The sequence below is a fragment of the Bicyclus anynana genome, chromosome 21 (genome assembly GCF_947172395.1).
Source record: "Bicyclus anynana chromosome 21, ilBicAnyn1.1, whole genome shotgun sequence".
NCBI classification, from domain to species: domain Eukaryota; kingdom Metazoa; phylum Arthropoda; class Insecta; order Lepidoptera; family Nymphalidae; genus Bicyclus; species Bicyclus anynana.
Genome location: NC_069103.1, coordinates 3223722 through 3243424, shown reverse-complemented (window position 1 = coordinate 3243424; position 19703 = coordinate 3223722). Strand labels below are relative to the sequence as shown.

At 42.5% G+C, this 19703-nt stretch overlaps 1 protein-coding gene across 2 annotated transcripts in view; it reads right to left on the bottom strand.

Moving 5' to 3' along the window:
* LOC112047214 (proteasome activator complex subunit 4B) overlaps positions 1-19703 on the bottom strand; it is a 38623-nt gene that overhangs the window by 4840 nt on the left and 14080 nt on the right. For both annotated transcript variants that reach the window (XM_052888041.1, XM_052888042.1), the window contains 18 exons: positions 19127-19280; positions 18121-18298; positions 16524-17948; positions 16218-16392; positions 15606-15899; positions 14532-14794; positions 13270-13515; positions 11868-12112; positions 10921-11048; positions 10105-10293; positions 7648-7843; positions 6711-6910; positions 5583-5701; positions 4627-4760; positions 3432-3601; positions 2392-2545; positions 1676-1870; positions 243-418 (listed from right to left, as the gene is read on the bottom strand). In XM_052888041.1, the coding sequence (XP_052744001.1) occupies positions 243-418; positions 1676-1870; positions 2392-2545; positions 3432-3601; positions 4627-4760; positions 5583-5701; positions 6711-6910; positions 7648-7843; positions 10105-10293; positions 10921-11048; positions 11868-12112; positions 13270-13515; positions 14532-14794; positions 15606-15899; positions 16218-16392; positions 16524-17948; positions 18121-18298; positions 19127-19280 (4641 nt within the window). The remainder of the gene's footprint in view (positions 1-242; positions 419-1675; positions 1871-2391; positions 2546-3431; positions 3602-4626; positions 4761-5582; positions 5702-6710; positions 6911-7647; positions 7844-10104; positions 10294-10920; positions 11049-11867; positions 12113-13269; positions 13516-14531; positions 14795-15605; positions 15900-16217; positions 16393-16523; positions 17949-18120; positions 18299-19126; positions 19281-19703) is intronic.

Genomic DNA, 19703 nt, shown 5'->3' with positions numbered 1-19703 from the left:
AAAAGATTTTTAATAGATTTTGAAATTTTATAATCTTATTTATTTTGCAAATATCCAGACAATCTTTGCTTTTTTAATTATATATTAGTTAACATTGACCTTATTTAATCGAATGTATAATAAAAATCAATATATTCAAACCTAGTCATCATCCTCATTATTCACCCACTTTAATATGACGCAAGTATATTAAAGTGGGCGGATAATTGTGCCTCTGAGTATACAACACTAGTTGTTATTACCTCGACCCGCGAGTCTCTCATGAGCGTGAGCGCGAACCGCTCGGCGCGCTCGGCCCGCTCGGCGCGCGCGCACAGCAGGGGCAGCCCGTAGAACAGCAGCGGCTGAGCGAACTCCAGACACGCCAGGCGCGCCCACCACGAGCGCCCCGAGGACAGCGACTCCAGCACTTCCAGAGCTACAAGCGTGATTGAATATTATGTAATGTTATTGTTGAAATGAACCTTACTCCTAGGTTTATAAGGTTCACTATTTCTTGGCATTGTGACATACAAGTTCGATTTTTTTTCAGAGAGTTTTTTTTTCAGCGAAGAGTGATAATAATTATATTTCGTCGCTTCATTTTCAGATATAATTTTACCAAGTAGTTTCCCTTAACTTACAAGCACGCACGCAACGCACGTTTCAGAGATTTATTTGCGTTGCGAAACGTGCGTTGTTGCTTGTCAGTTAAGGGAAACTACTTGGTAAAATTATATCTTCGAATGAAGCGACTCACATAATTATGATAGAACTTCACTTACAGGTAAGTCCTTTAATCATTAATTACTTATCTCTACCATTCGTTTTTTTTTAAATTATAGTTGGCTTAGTTAGTCTAGTTTACTTGCTGTTTGAGTTGCGGTAGTTTATGAAATGTTCCTGTGGACTGAGCTACAGAAGGTTATGTCGGTTAAAGTCCGACATAACCTTCTCACCTCCCCGTGGCGTGTAGGTATCTATGAGGATTTCCCCCCGCTACAGACAGATAAGTTAGTCTATACTACAGCATGTCTTGATGAATACTGTTTACCAACAAGTAAATTAGAAATCAAGGTAGAAAACGCATGTCATTTCATAACTTATTTAATTTAAATTATGTATGGCTTGTATACAAAAAGTTTTATAAAATATATTAATCATATCTAATTGTTCTAAGCTTATTAATAAAAATTTCATTAATTTATGAACAAGTTAATTACAATTAATTTTAGCTGTGAAATGACACGCGTTTTCTACCTTCATTTCTAATTTGTTTGTTGGTAAGCAGTACTCATGAAGAAAGGCTGTAGTATAGTTTATCCGTCTGTAGCAACTCTACTGCCAGCTCAGACCAATTATTGTATAGGACCTGCCTCGCTAGACATTAATTAGACTTTTCTGTCAAAGTATATGATCAACGATCTAATGCGATTATAAAAACTGTCCCTATAGAATCGATCTTTAATAGTTGTAATCGTGTTCGTCGGTTAAAGAGCTCCGTAAAAATACCTTTTTGTGCAATTGAGTTGTGTAAAAAACGGGCAAAAACCATACTTTAGTATAAAATATATACCAAATCTAAGCTTGTTTTCTTCAGAAAATGACAGTCAATTTTGTTCGTGACTGTGAGTGCGATACAGGTCCTTCTATAATTGGTCTGAGACTGCCAGTTATGAAGATATTAGTGTAGTACCTTTGTCGAAGGCGTCGTACGAGTGGTTGGCCAGCGCCAGCGTGGCCAGGAAGCCGCCGGCCGCGCGCGGCAGCTCCTCGTGCGGCTGCGGCGGGCCGCGCGCGGCCAGCGCGCACGCCGTGCCCACCAGCTCGTAGTGCGTCGCCGTGTTGCCGCTCACGCTGCGCACGATCACGCCCATGCTCGCGCGCAGCACTGCTCGCAACAGGTACAAACTGAGCCTCAGTAGCTCAACGGTAAGGGATTCATCACTGAGGAGTGGTGGTTCGACCCCCGCTCCGTTGGTCTATTGTCGTACTCACTCTTAATATAGTCTTTCCCGACTAGTTGGAGGGAAATGGGAATATTGATCACATTTAAGAAGATATGGCAAATATTCTTTTTTAAAAAAAACTTGACTCAACAGAAAAATGGAATATTTTTAATACCTACCTACGATTGTAATAATAATGAAAATTAACATTGTATTGTGCTATCTTCTGATCCAATGCCAACACAGTGATGCATTAACTAAAACCGATTAAGTCATACAGTTTGAAGATTTAAAGACAGTTCTTTCTCGCAGCTTTAATTAATACGTCAATGGCTTGGCACCACCTTCAAAGTGATCAGAAGGTAGCACAATACAATGTTATTTTTCGTTTTTTAGTTAATGTTTGTGATTTTAAAGTCGGTTAAACTTTTTTGTTAAAGAGATTTTATTGTGTGTGCGTTACCGGTGGTGAGCAGGTTGACGGCGCGCGCGTGGTGTCGCTGCGCCGGCGCCGCGTCGCCCGCCAGCCGCAGCGCGCTGTGCAGGCGCTCCGCCAGCTGCTTGTTCGCGCGCGCCTCCTCGCCCGGCGCCTCCACCGCCTCGGGCGCCGCCTCCGCCTGTGGACGCACTCATTAGGGCTTCTGCACACCACGTTTTTTAAACGTGCGTTATATTACGATTGGTCTTCGGGCAGACCAACCTTGCGTGTTTTGGTAGAAATGAAACCACGGTAAACGGTTGTGTACTATAATAGCATAAATATATACAATACTCAAGATCTTATATACTAAATGATTCTTTACAATTAACAATATTAATTTACGTCATAATGGAATGTGCTTACAAGTATTGGACGTGTTATTTTCTAGGCCGTAAACGCGGAGCATAAAGTGATATATAAACACTTATTCTATACATGTAGTATTACCTTGGTTTGCTTATTGATTTAATTATATTAATTATTTATACCTATGTTTTAATTGGTTGTGGCCAGACGTTACGACGCGCTTTTACCTACAGAGCAGTTTGTTGTCGTTTGTATCGACACACACGCGCGTTAGCATTGCATTTGTATCGACGTATAAACGGTACGTCGCTGAATGGATTCAAACGCGTGTTTGAATTTATACATGTGTGCAAAGGTCTACAGGCTGCGTCTTACTCGCGTACGTATCGCGAGTGTATCGCTACAGACGGGCGTCGACGGCGCGTTTAAAAAACGCGGTTTGCTTAGGCCTTTAGTATTACACACTAGCGGACGCCCGCGACTTCGTCCGCGCGAAATTTAGTTTTTTACAAATCCCTCGGGAACCATGGATTTTTCCCGTATGGAAAGTAGCTTATGTGTTAATCCAGAGTAAAATTTATTTCCATTCTTAATTTCAGCCAAATCGGTTCAGTAGTTGCAGCGTTAGAGGGTAACAAACATCCACACAAACTTTCGCGTTTATAATATTAGTAGGAGTAGTGTTGAGTGACTGTACGGCGAGGTGGCGAGCGTACCTGGTGCGTGCGGTTATCGTGCGGCGCGTCGGTGGCCAGCCGCAGGTGCGGCGCGACGGCGTGCAGCGCGGCGAGCGGCGCGGCGGGCGCGGCGGCCACGGGCGGGGACGGCGCCTCGCACGCCGGCTGCGCCGCGCACGCGCTCATCAGTGACGCCGTCGTCTTGATCACTACAATGGGGATGATGGCTAGGTTTGAATATATTGATTTTTATGATACATTCGGGTAAATAAGGTCATTGTTAACTAATTTATACATAAAAGCATGGATTGACCGGATATTTGCAAAATAAATAAGATTATAAAATTTCAAAATCTATTAAATTTTTTTTCCTTACACTAAAAACTTTTTATTGTTATTAAAAAATGTGACGTTTTTTAATAAATGAACTATAAAGATAAACGCACAAATAACAAAAATATTAGTAATTTTGTTTGAACGTACAAATCTAGCGGTGATTATGTACCTACGACGTCATTAATTCGTACCATTTTGTATGGGACGGTTTTCTAGTTATCCGTGACAGTGTCGCAAATCTGACCCTCTAAATACCTGTAGTAAAGTAATGATCGCAGATACCCTGTTACTTTTACAAAATTGCTTTGCTATTAGCATACTCTTAATTTATATACAAATTAATAAACTGTTATTATCCCTATTGTATTGTAATGTTAACTTATACACCTATTGGTAAATGGTGATAAACTAAAATTCAAAACCGAATACATTCTCGAGTCAGTACGACACGAAGCAATCAGTAATTTTCAATATTATTCAAGAAAAATGGCGTCTTATATTTTTAAATGTTTAAAAACTGTTCTAAAAACTAAAGAAATAAGGTGGAGTATTTTCTTATTGGTCATTATTGATTATTATAATAATTTACGTAAAATACGTAAAAAAAGTGGAACAGCAAAAAATCGATCAAGTAATCGAATATTCTATGTATATATGCTGTGAATAGTCTAAGCAACGTGTTTGTTACGCTGTGTAAAAATTACACGTGTGTGTATTACGAGTCAAATTTATAGTTGTGTGTAGTGTGTGGACACAGAATATATTTAATGGTGTTAAATATTTTTGATGTGTGAGTTTACTTCGTCGTTAAATATTTTTGAGGTGAATTTGGGTGCGAAACAGGTCCATAGTCTAAATAGTCTAAGATGATATGAGTATAGAATAAGTAAACACACACCAATGTCCCCGTTCTCGTCGTACAGCGCTGCGAGCCGCGGCTTCACGTCGCGCAGGAAGCGGCGCAGGCTGGGCGTGCTCCCCCCGGCGCCCCCGGGGAACACCAGCTCCGTGTCGAAGATCGTCATCAGGATGCTGCGGGCAGAAAAGAGGCTCAGAGGTTACGCCAATAGTCCACCACGCTGGCCCAATGAGGATTGGCAGGTTTCCTCATGATGTTTTTCCTTCACCGTTTGAGAACGTGATATTGAATTTCTTAAATGCACTTAATTGAAAAGTTGGATGTGCATGTCCTGGACCGGATTCGAACCTAAGCCTATTTTTCGGCAAATTGATTTATTAAATCATCTATAGCTAAAGATGATTTTAGTTTTTTTTTTACCTGCCTCATATATAACAGGCAGAAATTAAGAAAAAAACAACAACAAATAGTGACAAGCTGTTATAGTGATAGCCATTCCTGTCCCATCGTCCTTAGGGGCCTCTGTAGCCCGGGGCGCCCATTCACTGATACGCTGGTAGTTACGCCCCTGTATGGTACATTACCGACTTATGGCACTTAGGGGACTCGTTAAGCTAACGAGTCCCCTAATTAAATAAATAATAAAAAAATAGAGTGCACAGTGCACAGTTCGAAGAGCCCATTGACGTTGGAGTCATTAATTATATTAATAGTTATAGTATATTACTGATTTGTCTCTATTTCTCATTTGTCAAAAATTATAAGGGTGATTATGAGTCATCATGTCAGCCGATGGACGTCCACTGCAGGACCTGCCTTTTGTAGGAACTTCCAAACATCACGACCTTGAGCCGCCTGCATCCAATGAATACCTGCGACTCGCTCGATGTCATCAGTCCACCTTTCCGGGATCGACATTCCAGCACCTTGGGATCCAATCCATTCCTGGCTCTGGATTATGAGTTCTCTAGGATAAAGAGTTGCACAGTGCGAACCTGCCAACAGTTTCCCGCACGTTCTGGTAGGGATGCTGTATGAAGTTGGCAGCGTCCAATCGCCGCAGCAGGTCAGCGGCCAGCGGGGCGGTGCGCCACGACATGGAGCCGAGCGCGCCCTGGGGTACAAGAGATTTTTTTATTTTTATTTTTTATAAGTTAACCCTTGACTGCAATCTCACCTGTTGGTAAGTGATGTTGCAATCATAGATGAAAGCGGGCTAACTTGTTAGCGACGAGGATGAAAATCTACACTTTCGGTTTCTACGCGATATCGTACCGGAATGCTAAATCGCTTGGCGGTACGTCTTTGCCGGTAGGGTGGTAGCTAGCCACGGCCGAAGCCTCCCACCAGCCAAATGTAGATCTCCAAGTGTAAAGTAGTGAATCCATAGGTTCCCAAAGTGATAACTCTTCCCAGAATTTTAGACTTTTAGACTGGCTAAAAAAGACAGCCCTAGATAATATAATAGAGTATATAAAAAACATTATCTATTGGTGAAAACAGCATGAAATATCGCGAACAGACAAACAAACAAGTTTTGTGAAATTTCTAATAAAACAAAAGCCGCAATAGCTTAACAGTAAACGTGCCAGACTCATCCCCGAGTAGTGGAAGAGGTGGTGGTTCGATCCTTGCTCACTGGACTATTGTCGTACCCGCACCTAATAAACTATATATAACTCAAAAACGACTGGACCGATTGATTGAAAATTGGTGGAGAGCGCTTAGAACCAGGAGACGGACATAGGATATTGATGGTATAGGGTAGGATAGGGATAGAGTGCGAGTAGGTTATCGGTACGGTAGGAGTACAGCAGGGGTAGGGTTGAGTCATTGGTTGCCTTCATCCAACTGAAGTCATGTGTAGAAAACTCTTCTGGTCTTATGCATAATTTTTAAGTTGTGTGTAGGTGAACTTGGTCCACTCTTTGACAATATCAGAGCCTCAATAGCTTAATGGTAAGAGCGGTTGGACTAATCACCTAGTTTTATCCCCGCCTCGTTGGTCTATTGTCGTATCCACTCCTAATACAGTCTTTCCCGACTAGTTTGAGGGGAATGGGAATATTGGTTATATTTAAAAAAAAATTGCAAATATTTAAAAAAAAAATAATAAAGGTCACCTGCAGAGCGTAAAGCCTGGCGCACACCACAAACGAAGTGTGGTGGTCGGGATCCGCGTCCCCCGCGGCGGGGGGCGGCGCGCACAGCTGCAGCAGCTCCCTCAGCACCGACGCGCCGCGGATGGGGTCCAGCTTCTCGAGCCCCGTGGCCACGCACGTGCCCCAGTCTTCCATCGTCTCCGCCGTCACTGATGTCAGACCTGGAAATCACACTAACATTGTAAAGGCGAAAGTTTGTGTGTGTGTAAGTATGTTTGTTCCGCCTTTACGCTGCGGCTACTGAAGCGATTTGCCTGAAATTTTGAATGCAAATAGATTTTACTGTGGATTAACACATACTTAAACGGGACCAATCCCGCGTCAACCATGGGCTTTTCCGGGATGAACCCGGAAAAGCCCATGGTTGACGCGGGATTCGTGAAAAACTGAATTCCACGCGGATGAAGTCGCAGGCGTCCGCTAGTATCATATAGTCAAAATCAAAGTTTCGTCAAGTTGTGTCATGATTTAACGGTGATAATTAAAAACTTTTATTTCAACACTCTTCTTGCTTAAAAGTACGCCGGTGTACCAAAGTGGCGAAATAATATTTAAAGCTGTATTATTTTATTTTGTTATCAACAAACTTAAGAAACAAGAAAACGATTCTTCAACGACTTTAGCTTGTCCCCATGGTGGACAAATTAAAGATGAATTAAAAATGTTGTTGTAGCAAACAATTTTTTGATAAAATAATGACTTGATTATTAAAATTGAATCATCAAGATTTTTGGAGTTTACTCCTTAAGAATCGATCTTTAGTGAGGATCGATCTGAAAGAGTAAACTTACATATAAGTAAATTTGTGGGTGGTTAGGGTAGGCCTGGTCGGATGGCCTGGAGGAAGAGCATTCCCTTTTGTGTCCAATGCTAAATTAAAATGTTGGTAATGAAGTACCTGCTTTGATAATTTCCATGGCGGAGTCGTACATGGCCATTGCGCGCGCGCGCGGCCAGTAGCGCGGCGCGCGCAAGGCGGCGGCGGCGATCTCTGCGGCGAACCGCTGCGGCGCCTCCTGCGACTCGCGCGCGCAGCGCAGCGCGTGCTGCAGCAGGCGCGCCGACACGCGCTCGCCGAACTGGGCGAACGCCATCTGGACAATTGATGATAACCATTTATAAATTATGTGAATGTGAATTTGACACAATGAAATCCTGAGTACAGGATCTCTATATATTTGCAAGATCACAAAAGGTGAGAAAGAAAAACGATAGCTTTTAATTTCTTCTATATATACATACTAGCTGACGCCGCGCGGTTTCACCCGCGTGGTTACCGTTTCCGTAAGAATACGGGGATAAAATATAGCCTATAGCCTTCTTCGATAAATGGGCTATCTAACACTGAAAGAATTTTTCAAATCGGACCAGTAGTTCCAAAGGTTAGCGCGTTTAATCAAACAAACTCTTCAGCTTTATATTATTAGTATAGATTTGTCATAGACAAAATAAATAAATTAAATATTGTAAATAAAATAAAACAAGTAATGTTCACAGATAATAAATATTGATTATAAGGTCAGGTCCACACTAGCAAAACATAGGCCTCGACCGCACTATACTACTATCGTTAACAACTGAGTCTTAGGGCCATAAATCATTTCTCTATATCTATCTCGCTTGCACTTATGGGTCTTATGGAGCCGTCTAGTGAAGGGTGTAACAATGAAAGACATATTATCGATAAGTAAAGTTTATTATCGTATCTTGTTCACAAAATTAAAAAAATTAACAATATTTGATTTAATATAATACATATTTCATATTATATAATTATTAACTAAATACTTCCGTCTTGATTCGGTCCACTGTCGCTCTGCTCACACCACAAAAAAATGCGGCCATTTCACGTGGTTTGTTGAAATTTAGAGAAGCCACTTTATTCGGATCACTTTTCAATTCATTGAGAAACAGGAATACGTTGTGAATCAGTGTTCGAGCTTGAGGGCTAATATCGCCATGTAATTTCTTCAGATCAACGTTAGAAAATAAAGTATCCATAGTGCGCAACGAGTAACACATGAATGTATTTATTTAATTGCAGTAAACACATTTATAGCAAAAAAAATACGCAATGCAATTACATTAGAAACCGACCAATCAGAATCGTCCAAATCATTATTGACTCATCATTAGCACGTGCGCAGGTAGCCGTTTATCGATAATTAGGGTGCGCAGGTAGGCGCGCTGCACATTCCTATCTTTTTTGACTTTTATGACCGGACGACTCAGATGATAACGCGCATACTATATCAAATCAAATAAATTGAACGGCCTCCGTGGCACAGTGGTATGCGCAGTGAATTTACAAAACGGAGTTCTTGGGTTCGATCCCCGGCTGGGTAGATTGAGATTTTCTTAATTGGTCCATGTCTGGCTGGTGGGAGGCTTCGGCCGTGGCTAGTTACCACCCTACCGGCAAAGACGTACTCCCAAGCGATTTAGCGTTCCGGTACGACGCCGTATAGAAACCGAAAGGGGTGTGGGGGGATTTTCATCCTCCTCCTAATAAGTTAGCCCACTTCCATCTTAGATTGCATCATCACTTACCATCAGGTGAGATTGTAGTCAAGGGCTAACTTGTAAAGAATAAAAAAATAAAAAAGCTGACGCCGCGCGATTTTACTAGCGTGATTCCCGTTCCCGTAGGAATATGGGGGTAATATATAACCTATAGCGTTCCACGATAAATGGGCTATCTAACACTGAAAGAATTTTTCAAATCGGACCAGTACTTCCTGAGATTAGCGCGTTCAATCAAACAAACAAGCTCGTCAGCTTTATAATATTAGTATAGATTAAGAGTATACTAATAGTAAAGCAATTTTGTAAAAGTAACAGGGTATCTGAGATCATTACTTTCGGAGCTACAGGGATTTAAAGGGTCAGATTTGCGGCGCTGCCGCGGATCCCTGGAAAACGCCCCATACAAAATGGTAGGAATTAATGACGTCGTAGGTACATAATGATCGTTAGATTTGTATGGTCGGTCAAAATGATTAATATCTTAATACTTCTACTTCTTGTATGAAGATGAAAGCTAATCCAATTGTTACTGACCAATCATCAAGATAATATTATTATTATTTATGCATATTATTTAGAAAATCATCAATCGTATATAAATACATTTTTAAACACATACATAATTTTAAATTTATGCATTGACAGGTCCAAAATAGCCTGGAACGTTACAAAAGATTACGTTACGATTATTAAAGATTTTTTTTCTAAGTTATGCCACATATCGCAAGGTATTATTCTTAAATAATTGTGATGTGTGGCATAATGTAGTAATAAATATATTTTCTTTCTATTTTCTTTTTCTTTCTTTCTTTCTTCGAACAACCATTACCCGAAACATGGTGAACCGAATCCCATTGAACTTGTCCTTCCCCTTCTTCTCCTCGACGGTGTAGAAGGCGACCAGGCGGTCGACGCACTCTTCGTCGCTGAAGAACTCGAACAGGTACCGCTCGCCGTCCTCCATCTCTTCTGGGGGAGTGTCCAAGGAGTATTCCTGTTCGCTTATTGGTGCTGCTACCTGAAGGAATAATAATAATAATAATAATAGTTGATAGAACGATAATAAACAATTTAAGACTATTAAAAAAAATGTCAACTAGCCTATTGTCGTGACCACTTCCAGCAGAGGCTGTATTGATTAAGAGTCGCCGCACACGGGTCACACGCGACAGCCACAAACGTCGCAACAAGAAGCAAGAAGGTACCACAAAAGTATCTGAAGCCACTTGTGGACGGTGATCGACACTTGTGGTCGGTGGTTGCTACTTTTTACCCACACATGCAGTATCATACTGATAGGCTCAGTACTGAGGCAGTACTGAGGCTCAGTATCGTGATGTTTGGAAGTCCCTACAAAAGGCCTATGTCCTGCAGTGGACGTCCAACGGCTGATATGATGATGCAGTATCATAATTGCGCGAGTGGCGAGTGTCAGCGTTTAGTGGCCGGTGCCGGCCATAAGAAGCGAGCAGCGACGAGTATAGCATGTGGCGGCCACCGACGTCAACCGTGAGCGACGAGTCCATATAAAATGTATGAAAACTACAGGAAATATTCCGGTAGCGGCGTTTTGTGGTTGTGGCCAGTGGCCCGTGTGCGGGAGTCCTAATTGGACAGGAGAAAGAACATGGATCATTAATGTTACCTTGAGCTTTTTGGGCCACGCGAAGAACCCAATAGTATAGTCGCGCAACCACGGCTTGTCCCACTCCTCGTCGGTGGTGATCTCTTTGCCCTCCGCCCACATGGCCCACTCCAGGTCCTTCCTGTAACCTACGAGACCATGTCTATCTTTATTACAAAAATAAAAATTATATATTCCATACGACTAGTGGCGTGCATAAGGTTGTTGGTCAGGGTATGCACTAGTAAGTCAATATAACCAAACTGAGAAAATGTGCACTGGATAAGCATTAACAAAACATTTGTTAGGGTATGCAGTGATTTAATGCATGCACGCCACTGCATACGACCTATGAGACCTATGACCTAGAGCCGTGATAGCCCAGTGGATATGACCTCTGCCTCCGATTCCAGAGGGTGTGGCTTCGAATCCGGTCCGGGGCATGCACCTCCAATTTTACAGTTATTGAGTGTGTGCATTTTATGATAATTAAATATCACGTGTCTCAAACGGTGAAGGGATACGTGATTAAACCTGCATACCTGAGTTTTTTCTTCATTTTCTTTGTGTGTAAAGTCTGCCAATCTGCATTGGGCCAGCGTGGTGGACTATTGGAATAACCCCTCTCACTCTGAGAGGAGACCCGAGCTCAGCAGTGAGCCGATGTGGGTTTTTGATGATGATGGTGATGATATGGGTTATTGATGATGATGACGACGATGACGACGAGGACGACGACGACGACGGTGACGACGATGATGACGATGGAGATGACGATGACGATGACGATGATGATGGATGATGATGATGATGATGACCAAACTCGAGCTTATTTCACATATAACATTAATTGATTTCACCCATTTTCCACAAAAACTTAAAAACTGAGTGTACTTTGAGAAAAACATCCTCACAAACCAACGATATTTTATACTGTAGACATGATACGGGTAGGAATGTAATATTACCTGGCACATGTTTCTCAGGTCTGGGCACGCCGGCTATCTCGTACGGGTCGACCTCGATCTTCATTACGACGTTCTTCCTCTGCTTCAAGGCGTAGTGCGTGAGCTTCTGCGCCGTCCGCCGCACCGCGATGTCGTCGTGCAGCAGCGAGCGCACCATGAGGCGCACGGCGCGGGGCGTGTACGGCGTCTGCACTAGCGGGCAGTACGTCAGCATCTGCATCGCCAGCTCGAGACGACGCCATTGTCTGTGTATAGAGTATATAGAGTATTTCACAAGTACTTTTGTATATATAAATATTACAAGTTCCTCGATTACATGTGGTATTAATATTCATTATTTTAGAGAGGAGTTATCAGTGTTGGTATAAATAAGAGGGTATTCAATGACTTGAGCTCAGTTGTTTGTTAGGCAGCGCAGACACCGTTACGCTGCCAGTCGTGTTGGTGATTTTGTGCAATTATGTTTCGTGTTGTAATTATTGTTCATCATAATTTGTTTAGTGTGGGTATGGAGAACATGTCGGGCAGGGATGGTGAGTGTTGATATTATAAAGGGTACCATTAAAACTACTCTCAAGGTCACAAGTCCTGGGACCTGCTCGAGGTGATTCCGAGGCTAAGTCATTATATCCGACCGACCGACCGATCGATAACTATTTTAAAAGTAATTTTATATGTAAACCAAACTTCGTTGTGTGTATGTCACCGTTAAATTGTAATCTGTCGATATATTGTGAACTGAACATACTGATTACAATTTAACGTGTTATTTTTCGGGATAATCTATCGAAGTGAAACCGTTAAATTGTTAATCAGGATGAATTAAACATAGAGTTACAAAAATATTACAGCGGGTTAATAAAAATAGTAATAAACTACAATGGACAAATCAAAGAAAAAAGAAAAAGTAAGAAAATCGCAGGGGTGGCCAGTGCGTTTCTTAATTTTTTTAAACACTGTTCTTCCATTAGTAAAATATTGTTATTGGCAATTATAATTAACAAAATATAAAGTTAGGTTAGGTTAGAACATAAAAATTCAGGCCTGCGGTCGGGCACTTCGGTCAGTCTTTATAATAAATGTAATAGTGATGTCACAATTCTTGAAGTATTTTATTTGACTGACATATGTGTTTCATTCCTAACTCTATTGAGACAGAACGGTCTGCTGTAAGGCAATCAGGGGCAAGTTCGGACAGTTGACGTTTTAAGATTGCAATTTAACGGTTTGACTTCAATAGATAGATAGATATAACGCAAAATAACATAATTGTAAGCAATAGGTTCAGTTTATAATCTATCGACAGTTTACAATTTCGCGAGATAGATTAACTAACGATATTTAAAATTTAATGGTAACAATAACAAAGCGAATTCTACTATAAAAATAAAAACATACTCACATATTGGGTGTCTCAGCGATATCAACCAGTTCCTCTACCAGCATGTAGTATGTGCGCTCCATTCTATCCGAGGTAGCGATTTCTTTCTCCACAGCCTTCTCCAACATGCCGCTGGTCTCCAGCTCTTGCAGTTGTTCCTCAGACAGAAGTTTCTTCGCCAACTGTATCGCGCTGTCGGTCATGGTGAGACGAGTGTTGACCGCCGGGAAGTGGCGGTGCAGGCAGTCGCTGAATGCTTGTTCTAGTCTGTTGGGTGAATGAATGAATGAATGAATGAATGAAACTTGAAAATTCAAAATTAATTTATTTCAATTAGGCTTAGATTACAAGCAGTTTTGAAATGATATGTCATAATTTAATTTAATATAATGGTGGTAATAATAGTCGAAAACTTAAAATTAAAGTTACGAGGCTTCCAAACGCCTTGGTCCAAGGAGACTACATATTATATTGTACTCCAAAAATAAAAATTAAAAATAACAAGCAATAAATAAACTTACAAAATAATCTACAATAGGGTAGTTGACTTATGTCCAATTTAGTATAGTAGTGTAGATATGTCGTCGGTCGCATTTTAGGTTTGGGCCTCTAGCCATGTTGCACGTCGTCTCTTTCTACATTCGCTAACGCTTTGGAGACTAACAAAATGGATGGTAATGACAGATCTGATCGACAACTTGGTCACGTGACCTGTCGATAGTGAATGTCTTTCCCATTCATTTTTAATTTTTGAAGCGTTAGCGTTCGTAGAAAAAGAAACGACGTGCCACTCGGCTACAGGCCCAGGTCTGATGGTACCGGCTGTAGTTAGTTACCAGGAAAGACTATTTAGCAACGTCGACGTGCGGACGACGGGGTAAAGAACTGCGCGGGTATGAAGTCGTGCGCGCGTTGCAGAGGGAAAGACTGTGCGGGGGGTTTTGGCCCCCGCGGACCATCGGGAGTGTTACGAACTAATTTGCCAAGCTATAGGCCGCATCGTCACAAAACATCAGGTGCGATCGTAATATACTCAAAGGCACAATTATCAGCCCACTTTAATATACTCGGGTCGTATTAAAGTGGGTTTATCGTATTAAAGTAAAATTAAATATACAATAAAAAAAATTAGCTAAAATATTATTGTGTGCTATATAAAATGTCAGAGCTTTTGATACGAATACAAATACATTTCTTTTGTAATTTTAAAACAAATAGTTCCCAAGTTATTCCACAAAATAGACAAAAATTTACTATGTTAAATGTGTTGTTTGGGACATTACCTTAGTATGCTAGGCTTCTCACTCAGCGGCGCTTTCAAAATGGCCGGCCACAGGGCCCTCACGACGTCCCAGTCTTGTTTAGCGATCATGGGCCCAACTTTAGGGCCCATTATGATGTACAGAGCCCCCTTGTGCCGCGCGTGCCACTCCTCCCCTTCGCCCCCCTTGGCCAGGAGATCCACCAACTTCGGCACCAGAGCTTTGTAAGAGTATGGCACGTGGCTCAGCATCCAGTACAGACGGGCTTGGGCTAAAACACGCACCTGAGGAAATTCATCATTATCATGAAATCTATATCCATACTAATATTATAAAGCTGAAGAGTTTGTTTGTTTGTTTGTTTGATTGAACGTGCTAAACTGGTACGATTTCAAAAATACTTTCAGTGATAGATAGCCCATTTATCGAGGAAGGCTATTATAGGCTATATTATATTTAAAAAAAAATTAGGGATCCTTCCTGAAACTCCAATAAAAACCCAAAGTGTACAAAAGTTTTGTTTACATGGCGTGCGCTGAAAGAACAAAATAATGTACTACAACTTTGTAGAACACATCATTTTCTACAAAAAAATGTCGCGACAGCATATATCTATCTTCTATATTTTAGCAGATATAGCACCTTTGTACTTTAATAGAATAATTAAATCATATACTAAGGTTTACGTCATTATTTACACAACTAAACTTAAATCCTTATCAAAATAAATTACTTAATAATCAAGTGGATATTATACAAATAAGATTTGCCTTTTACAGTATGTTACTTAGTCAAATAGTTTAGGGGAAAACACAAAATTTCTAAAAGGCGCAGAAATGCCGCTAAATGACGCCCCGCGGTTTCACCCATCCGCTAAGAAAGAATTTTGATCACTTCTACCTCCAAGGGGATAAAATAGGGGATGAAGGTTTGTATGAAACTTTGTCAATTTTAAACCGATTTAGCTGAAATTTGGAATAGAAATAGATTTTACTCTAACACATAAGACTACTTTTTGTCCTGGAAAAATTAATGGTTCGCGACGAATACGCCCCTTCTGGACAAGGACTAAGTAGTCGTAAGTAACGAACTCACCGAGCTATATGTATTGATGGAGAGCTCAAACAGCGCGTACAGCGCCTTGACGCTAGTGGGCGTCATGCCCGCGTCGCACGTCAGGTCCGCCCTCGACTCCAACTGCAGCCGCGCCGCATCCGCGACCAACATCCGCAGCTTGGCCGACGCGGCCACGTCCACCGCGCCGCCCGCGCTGGTCGTCAGCCCCCCGCGCCCGTCCAGCGCCCGCTCCAGCGCGCTGTATGACCGCAGCCGCGCCTCTACGCCCGGTGACGCCCGGTTGTTTCTTACGATTATAATGCGCTCCCACACCTGGAATTATAGATATTTTGTGTTTACCACCTACACTACTATTAAAGCTGATCGTTGATTACAGAGTCCGACCGAAATTGGTTTTCTGACCGAAATTGAAACTCACGTGGTCAAGTATAAAACTCCTTAAAATATTGAAGTTCGGTGCATTTTACCCATTATACTGCGTTTATAAAACTGTTTCTATAGAATTGATGTTTTTTTTGTTGTTATCGTTTTCGTCGTGTTCTCCTCCCCTAAAATGCCGGTTTTTTGCAGTTGCATGGCATAAAAAGCGGTCAAATACCTAGTTCACTATGCCAATATATTCAACTATACCTGGATAAGTGTCTCCAGTCCCCGCGTGTCGTCCGTCTTGTCCGCGAGCAAGCGCTTCTGCACGTCCAGCAGCAAGTTGGTGAGCACGCGCCGTGTGTTGTGTCCGTTCAGCGTCACCTCGTGCGGCACGCCGGTGACGAACGGCAAGTTCGTGGCCGGCACTTGCGACGCTATCCTGAAGTTCAGAAATAATACTATAGCTTGTCAAATTCAATACAAACATACTAGGCGCCAGAACCGGGAGACGAACATACGATACTTAAGGTAGAAGTAGGGTTTCACACCCGCTAATATATAAATACTCACAAAGGGAGCTGCTTCTCATCGGGCGGCGGCAGATAGTTGCAGCTCGTCAGCACAGCGTTGAATATGTAGTAGCTCTTCATCCGGCGCTCGCGGCTCATGTCGCGCTCGCCCTGCAGCCACTGCCTCAGGCGGATCACCTCGTGCTTCACGAATCTGGTCGCCAACAGCTGCGCGGCCTTCACCTCCGCAGCGTTGGGCACGTGCCACTTCAACTTGGCGTCCTTCATCAGGCAACCGCTGCCCCATTCCCGGATGGGCAGCCACGTTTTGGGAGCGCTCCCGTAGTCTTTGCTCGAACTCCTCCATTCTTTTACGTCAACAGCAGAAAAGGAATAGAACAAGTGTGCGAGGGCGTCCGCCGCGCGGATCAGCGCGTACGACGAGTGCAACTTCAGCAGCCGATCCAGCAGAATTATGATGTGAGGGATGTACTTCAGCAGCGCGGCGCCGTCGCACTCTATGACCTGTTTGAACAGGACGAGGTTGTAGCACAGGTCGCGGGGCGGGTTCTCCTCTTTCAGCGCTTCGTCACTCGCCACCAGCTCGTTCAGATCGTCCAGGAGTTTGGGCATGAACGCAGCCAACGTCGACACGGCGTCGACCCGACTGAACACCTTCAACAGCACGCCGACCATGCTCCCCGAGACGTTGGACTCGAACGTCGTTTCTGTGGCGAAGGATTTGAATTTTCTCAAAGCCTCCTGGAAAATTTTGGGGGAACACTGCATCAAGACGGCGGTCGCCGCGGAGGAGATGGCGGTCTCCATGACCGCGTCCGTCTTGCTGCGCACGCAGTCGGGGTCCTTGGTGTCCAAGCGCGCGTGCTCGGTGACGCTCGACTCGATGATGATGAAGAGTCTGTCGAGGAAGATCAGTACGAAGTCTTCGAACTGGGCCGTCGACTCGCAGACCAACAACTCTTCTTCAGTGAGGTCGGGATGATATTCGTGCGCCGAGCTGCAGTCGACGATAGGTATCATGACGGTGAAAATGAGTATGAAATGTAATGTGACCAAGGTCTTTTTGATGTCGTTGGGGTCGAGGCCGGGGAGGACGGCCAACAGGAAAGGTACCACGTGGGTGGGGCCTTCTGGGTAGCCCGCGTCAGCTCCGCGGATCATCGGTCGGGCTACTGCGGCCACTGCGGTCATGGCCGCCGTGACCCTGTGCGGCTCGGTCAGAGAAGTGAGCGACGTCCTCAACCTCTCGATCAGAGGAGGTATGACGATGGCAGGCCGCAGAGTGGCCAAGTTCTGCAGAGCCACCGAGATGTCCATCGAGCCGCTCCTGCTGTAGACGGCTTGTAGCGTAGGCTGCAGGACTATTTTCACGAATTCGTCGACATCTTCGTCGCGGAGTTTGTACTCTTCGGGTGTTTTGTTCTCCCAAGTTTCTTGTAACCTCATTTCGCGCTCGCGACGCACCCTAGAACAATTTTTTAGTTTACTGTATCTGCATTTTGTTAACTTTGTCAATATCGAATATTGTTAGAAACTAGAATAACAAGAATTCATTCCATAACAATGTGCAATAGCTGCCCAAAATTTACAGTGCGTACTGATGAAATGCATATAAATCAGGCATATGGAAATCTTACCTGTTAAGGAATAATCTAGCTAATTTCCTCAATAGGTCCCTTAGTTTGAAGGACCACCGGCCGGAGTTGGCACTCTGTAAGTAGCTCTCGACTCCCGCCAGGAATGATTTCAAGTGCTTCAATACTACGCCGTCTGGGTTTATCGTCCAGACTATCCATAACGCCACAAATTTCATGTCTAAGGAAAAAAAACAAAGGAAATGTTTATAGAAATTATTCAATAAGTTGAATGAATGAAATATACTTTATTGTACACCAAAAATAATAATAACAGGCAAGGGAAGGCCTTATCGCTAATAGCGATTTGTTGAGTCGTGTTACACGTTTGACAAGAAAAATACATAAATGCTTTCTAAGTCATAAGTGACAAGTATAATTATTAAAGACTATTCTTAAAGCTTATAGATGATTAAGATATACATCCCGAAAATACATCGCGTCACGAGTGTTTTATACATAAGAGTACAGATTAGTGTGATTAGCACCTAACAGATACATAGTTCTGACATCTGATGTATCCCACAAGTTTTAACACAGTATTCCTGTAAACTGGACATAATATTAATGAGCATGATGCTCATTAATATTATGTCCAGTTTTTTACCGAAGCGAGAAAAACTGTATCCATACTTATATTATAAATGTGAAAGTGTGTGTGTGTGTGTGTCTGTCTGTCTGTCTGTTTGTTTGCCCGTCTTTCACGGCAAAACGAAGCGTCAAACGAAGAGAGTGACATAGGCTACTTTATGTCGCTTTCTAACTCCTCACTTCCCTAAAATGGGGGGTGGAAGTTTGTATAGAACATTCCTCAATTTTCAAGGTAGAAAGCTAAAAATTCGTATGCAGACTATCTGTAACTAAAAATGGTAGGGGTAGGGTAGGTGTAGGGTGGGAGTAGAATAGGTTAGGGGTAGGAAATGCGTCAAAGCGAAGCTTGACTGGGTACTTATACATTTATATACGATAACACTTCTAAGCTTATTACACAAACTGCTTAACATCTCACCGAGCGAATGGTTCTTGGTGTATTGCATGTCTTTGTAGCTCACGGGTAAGTTGAGTGCGTGTAGGAACCTCATGAACATTTTGGGCACGTGAGGCGTCCAGTCCACGGCGCCAGGATTTTTCTTCGCCAGACCAGCAAAGAGCATCATTACATCCTGGGAAGAATAAATGAATCATACTGAATAGTCATGTTGCAATTGCCGAAAAATGCAAACTTGTAGTTTGAAGATAGATGAAATGGTTTAGGGTTAAAAGAGGTTTGTCTTTTTTTTTTCACAGGATATGTCGTTGAGTCGTTGACGAATGTTTGGCCTATATGAGATATGGAAACACCGACAATTCTTAACAGGAGATATTGTGTACGACTATGATCTACAGAAATATGTATAAAGTCGCGTACAATACTTACGCAGAATGTTGTTTGACTGTCTTTGTGTAATTTTTAAGTAATTAGAGGTGATGACAGTTTTTTTTGATGATAATTTTCGGAGCTAAAGGAATCTAAAGTATCATATTTTCGGCGCTGCCAAAAATCCCTAAAAACGTTCCATACTAAATGGCATGAAGGAATGACGTCA